This window comes from Zingiber officinale, chromosome 8A (genome assembly GCF_018446385.1).
Source record: "Zingiber officinale cultivar Zhangliang chromosome 8A, Zo_v1.1, whole genome shotgun sequence".
In the NCBI taxonomy this organism is placed as follows: domain Eukaryota; kingdom Viridiplantae; phylum Streptophyta; class Magnoliopsida; order Zingiberales; family Zingiberaceae; genus Zingiber; species Zingiber officinale.
In genome coordinates this window covers 134,702,053-134,708,366 of record NC_056000.1, presented here as the reverse complement: position 1 = coordinate 134,708,366, position 6,314 = coordinate 134,702,053, and the positions used below count along the sequence as shown (strand labels likewise).

At 35.7% G+C, this 6,314-nt stretch overlaps 1 protein-coding gene across 1 annotated transcript; it reads left to right on the top strand.

Annotated features, from left to right (window-relative positions):
* The first annotated feature begins 1,382 nt into the window (after positions 1–1,382).
* Positions 1,383–2,495, top strand: LOC122011299 (transcription termination factor MTERF8, chloroplastic-like). The gene has a single exon (XM_042567686.1). The coding sequence runs from the start codon at positions 1,383–1,385 to the stop codon at positions 2,493–2,495; it is 1,113 nt and encodes a 370-aa protein (XP_042423620.1).
* The last annotated feature ends 3,819 nt before the right edge of the window (positions 2,496–6,314 follow it).

The window sequence follows — 6,314 nt, the reverse complement described above, 5'->3', positions numbered from 1 at the left end:
TGGTTAGTAATAATAAAATAAGATAAAATTTATTTAAGTATAGATAATAATACATTAAAAGATAAAACTCAATGACATAAAAGAATACATATAGTCAGTTCCACATAATGGAATAAAGTTTAGTTGTAATTTAAAGTAATTTTGATAAAGTTTAAATAATTTTAATTAATTTGATAAAGAATATTTTAATATAATATTTAAGATCATTATAACTACTTAATAAGTTTTACTAATGTTTTAAAATAATTTTGATAAAGTTTAAGTAGTTTTTTATATAAAAAGTATTCCGGTATAATAGGGTTATATATATATATATATATATATATATAAATTTTAATTAAAATAAAATAATTAATTTTTATACTATCGGGAATAAAGAATATTTTAAATATAAAACATCTAATGTGGCGTATGGAATCAAATGTTATTATATTATCTTAAGAGAAAAGTAATAGTATTTGGTCGCTAGTAAATAAGTTACTGGTGGTGATGAATAAAGGGAGGCGAGTCGATCGACGTTATCAAAGCCATGTTCGATAAATTGAAACTATTAACCACAAGGTTAGAGTGAGATTAATTGTGTTCGGTAGGGATGACAATGAATAGGATCTGGATAGGATTTCATATCCTCTGTTTTTATCCCTATTTATTATATCTATATTCATACTTATCCTCGTACCCATCGGGTATTTAATTTTCATACTCATCCTCATATCCGTCGGAGTTTCGGGTATCTATATCCTATCCAGCATCCTATTACTCCATAGAATTCTCATTTAAAAAAAAATCAATGTACTTGTCAGCTTTTCCTCATCTCGTGCTCCTTCGATCGAATGAATATTTTTCGTGAAAAAGAATATGAAATACGTGTTGATAATTGGATAAACTAAGTCTGATTGGAAATTTTTCTCTACTTTACTCAAGAGACAAACTAAGTTTTTTTTTTCTAAAACAGAAAATGGATTAAAATTTTTTCTTTTCCAATAAAAAATGAGATATATATATATATATATATATATATATATATATCAGGTATCGGATAGGGTATAAATAGAATTTTACTATATCCATCTTCATATCCATATCCGAAATATTCATATCCGAATATTTAATTACTATAATTGAATATAAACATTCCTTTCATATTCTCTTTCAATCGGATTGAATATCTGATTATCCATTGAACAGGGTGAAATTGTCATCCTTAGTGTTGGAGATAACGTACGACTTTTTTTTGTCAAATAAATTGAAACTATTTATTTATTAACGGGCTAAATAGATCGAACCAAAACGTGTTAGATTGAGTCCGTAGAGGTGAGTGAAGTAGGGTTTTAATGGGAATCTATTTGAGTCGACCTCGCGTGATCGTTTGACGCGACGCGATGTTTCACTCCCTGGTCCGCCGCCGTGCCTTCCCTCCTCCGACCCAACTCCGTCTCGTCTCCTTCTCCACCGGCGCTTCAGCCTCCTCCTCAGGCGCCACCGCTTCTCCCGATCCGCACTTCTTGGCCGAGTACCTCGTGGATACATGCGGGTTCTCCGCCGACGATGCTTCCAAGGTCTCAAAGTCGTTCCGCCGTTTTCGGTCCACCGAGAAGCCCGACGCTGTTCTTGGATTCTTCAGATCTCAGGGCCTTGATGGCGCTAATCTCAGAAAGATAATATCTTGGAAGCCAAGATTGCTCGGCTGGGATGTGGAGACGAACCTCGCTCCGAAGTTCAATTTTTTGCGCGACATGGGGTTCTCGGTGTCCGACGCAGTCAAGGTCGTTATGCGGCACCCCGGCATTCTTTCCCTCAACGTCCAGAACACGCTTCTCCCCAGATTGAAGGTTTGGGAAAGTCTTTTTGGATCCAGGGAGATCCTTCTCAAGAATCTCCGGAGGCGTAGCAGGTTTATCTGCAACAACGATAATCTGGTGCGCCCTAACTTGAACTTCTTACGGGATGAATGTGGCATTCCTGAAGAGCAGGTTTTTCTTGTCATTAAAAGGGACCCGAGCTTCATGGTGCAGAACCTAGATGCCATCCGGGCTCTAGTAAATAGAGCTGACGAGATTGGAATTCCCCGAGAATCTAGGATGTTCCTCTGGATCGTTTTTGCGCTGCGCAGGGTCAGCAGGGAAAAATTTGAGGCCCGAGTCAAGATCATGAACAGCTTTGGTTGGTCAAACTCGGATTACGTTGCTGTAGTGAAGAAACATCCAACTTTGATATGGGTTTCCACAGAGGCATTGCAGAGAAAGATGGAGTTTTTAATCAAGGATGTTGGAATGGCACCTTTAGACATTGCTAAGCATTCGACGTTTTTAGATTTAAGTTTGGAAAAGAGGTTAATTCCTCGATTTCATGTGATGGAGATTTTGAAATCTGAAGGGTTATGGACTTCACAGATGAAGGTATCTACGCTTTTCTCATTGCCAGGACCAAAATTTTTGCAGAAGTATGTGCTCCCTTACAAAGATAAATTACCCAAACTGCTTGAAGTTTTGTGAGTTGTAGCCGAGTTTGAGAGAAATAACCAACAGCTGAAGGGTTTATTTGGGTATGGTTTCTTTTCTAGATAAGCAATGATATTCAACAACTCTTGTTCTAGTTTCTCATATGGTTTACTTATTGCTTTCTCATATGGTTTACTTATTACTTATGACATTTTTTACAACCTGTTTGACTTGCAAAGAACTTATTTTAGGAACTTCTCCTCGCAAAGTAAAAGACATTGTGTCTTTCAAAATGTATATTTTATGTGCTTATTATAAGTTGTTTGATTGGATTGATAATGCTCGATAATCTATTTTATATGTTATGTTGTTTTATGGCAATTTGATTTATTTATAAACAAGATTAGTTGAATCAACCAGAATTGAAAGGAAACTTCACTTGTAATATCCATAGTTACTTTAAGGATCTGATTATTACTATCTATACAATCTTGCACATTGACTCTTAATAGTTGGGACATATATCTTGTTATTATCTTTGTCTTCTATAAAAAGTTTTAAAATTTCAAAATTTTACGAGGATTAAAAGCATATTTCAAGTGGAAGATCACTACTGTTTAAAAATCGTCTGCTAAATAAAACAAAATATTAACATCGATGAAACCATATATTTTTGAAGAGACACGGCTTCTAATATCTCATTTGATACGGCAAAAATCCAGACGCCCCTAGTAGTCGAGTACTCTTTGGATGATGATGGCCGGATGATCGATAAAAATTTTCTTGGATTGAGTCAATCATCTTCCGAATTAATTTGTAGTTAAATATATACATTAAAAAAAACAATTTTTCTTTAAATAATCATCCTCCTTTATAATTTTTTTTTGTGTAATGATATTCTTTATGACATTTGAAGGATCACCGACCATCATCATTATCTTTTCATTTAGCAATGGTCATCCCAAACCTCACCTCTCGAACATTCTTTGGGTCTAGGTATGTTTCTCAAGTATTCAGCTCCCAAGCACCTACAAATTCTACTTGAACTCCTGAGTACCCTCCGACTCCAAATTCGCTTCCTAAGCATCATTATAATTCTGAACCTGATTTCTCGAACATTATACAATTTCGACTTCACTTCCCGAGTGCTATCTTACAAGACCTCCACATGAAATCCAATCTCCTTTCTTACGGACTTAACCCAGCCTAATTCATCCCTGACAATTGCAGATTTTTATAGAGTATCATTAGTCACCCTTCGCACGAATGTGCCGGTGTGTTGTAAACCAAGGCTAACTAATAACTATAGAATCCAAATGGTCATGCATTTATTAATCACCCTTTTGAAGGCTACCGACGTAGTTCGGGTTTAGGGTGCTGATTCAGTTCAAGTTTATAATGCGCAACCAAGTCTAAGGACTTGGAACTCTCTTCATCTCTTCTATTTTCTTTGATGTTTTATGACACAACTCTTTAGATAAAGGTACTCCATGCCGAAAAGGTATAAAACATTTCTTGGAGTTTTGCATGCTAAAACGAGCTAGGATAATATCGATGTATGAAACTTGGGATAAACACAACATCTGTTTCTTACGGTCCCTTATTATTTTGATCCCAAGAATATGTCTACATTCTCCCAAGTCCTTCATATCAAACTGCATGGACAAACATACCCTTACGTCTGACAACACTTTGACATTGTTGTCAATGAGCAAAATGTCATCTACGTATAGTACAAGAAATACCACCACATTTCTGTCACTTTTCTTGTATACACAAGACTAATCCGGACACTGAATGAATCTATGAGACTGGATCACTTCATTAAACTGGATGTTCCAAGATCTTGAAGCTTGCTTCAGTCCATAAATGGACCGATTGAGCTTACATACAAGATATTTTTTACCCTTCGCAATGAATCTCTCTAGTTGCTTCATATAGATATTTTCTTCAAGACTTCCATTAAGGAAAGCTGTCTTGACATCCATTTGCCAAATCTCATACTCCATATGAGCAGCAATTGATAAAAGAATCTAGATAGATTTAAGCATGGCTACCGGCGCAAAAGTTTCCTCATAATCGATTTCCTCTTTCTGAGTATACCTCTTCGCAACAAATCTCGATTTAAAGGTTTCCACCTTCCCGTCTGTTCCTCTTTTCTTTTTGTAGACCAATTTACATCCAATGTCTTTTACACCATTTGGTGGTTCTACAAGCTCCCAGACCTGATTAGAATGCATAGATTCTATTTCAGAGTTTATTGCACTTTGCCAAGCTGTTGCATTTTTATCTTGGAGTGCTTCATATATCCAGGGATCAGCTTCATGTTCACCAGGGATCAAGTCCGAAGACTCTCCCAAAAACATGAATCTATCAGGTTGCCTAACAACCCTCCCACTACGACAAGGCACTACCTGTAATTGTGCATCATTTGTGACACGTGTTGCAGTTACTTGTGGTATTCCGTCTTGTACCGTTGGTACTAAAGTAGAAGTGTCCTCTCTTATTTCCTCAAGAATATTTTTACTCATGGGCTTGTGGTTCATTACATAGTTTTCTTCTAAAATCGGGTATTGGTACTAACAATGACTTTCTGATCTTTAGGATTATAAAACAAACCACCTTTCGTTCCTCTAGGATATCCTACGAACAAGCGAACTTCTGTACGTGATTCCAACTTATCAGTGTCTCCCTTCAGCACATGTGTTGGACTACCTTAAATCTGAATATGTTTCAAACTAGACTTACGCTCATTCCACAATTCTGTGGGAGTAGAGGGTACTGACTTAGAATGTACCAAACTCAGAATGTACGACGTTGTTTCCAGAGCATATCCCCAAAATGAATTTGGTAATTTTGAATAACTCATCATTGATCTAACTATTTCCATAAGAGTCATATTCCTTCGTTCCGCCACACCATTCTATTGGGGTGTACCAGGTGCAGACAATTGGGATTAAATCCCGGCCTCTGATAAGTAACTCCTAAACTCTCCTAAGAGGTACTCTTCACCATGATCAGTCCGTAGTGTCTTGATACTTTTATCATGATGTTTCTCCACATCAGCCTTGTGCTCTTTGAACTTATCAAAGCACTTAAACTTGCGGTGCATCAAATAAATGTACTCATATCTCGAATAGTCATATATAAAAGAGACAAAATATTCGAAATCATTTCTTGTCTGGATAGTCATAAGCCCATACAAATCAGAATGAACCAATTCCAACACTTTTTTAGCTCTATAGCCCTTTACCTTAAAAGGTCTCTTGGTCATTTTTCCTTCCAAGGAAGACTCGCGGGTCGGAAAGTTTTTCACTACCAATGAACCCAAAGGTCCATCGTGTTAGAGTGTATACTAAAAGGCTAGCTTTTTGTAAACATTTATTTTTGAAATAAAGAATCACATTGGTCAAATGTCTACATTTATATGCTAAGTGTAGTTGTTCAATTAATTTATATTATAGATAACATGGTGTGTGGTGTCATACACAGAAGATCATGTTATGAGTTCATTATAAATTATAAATAGTAGCTCACGACTAAGATGGATAGGAACAAACCATTGGAATAGTCGTAGTGTAATTTGGTATTAGTTTATCTTGACTATAAAATTACACTAGTACACTCTGAGTGTATTGAGCAGGATCATTCAAGGTAAGTTCTTTTTATATTAACTGAATAAAAGAACAAGACCTTTGTTATTATGAAAGTGTGTGCTCTTAATCATGATATAATAACAAGCACATATACTTAATATTCATTTCTTTAATTTATCAAAGGGTGTGATTTAGTTTGATAAATCAATAGACCCGATAAATTGAGAAATAATATTATTTATATAGTGTGTTGTTGATTATAGAATGAAACTGTGTC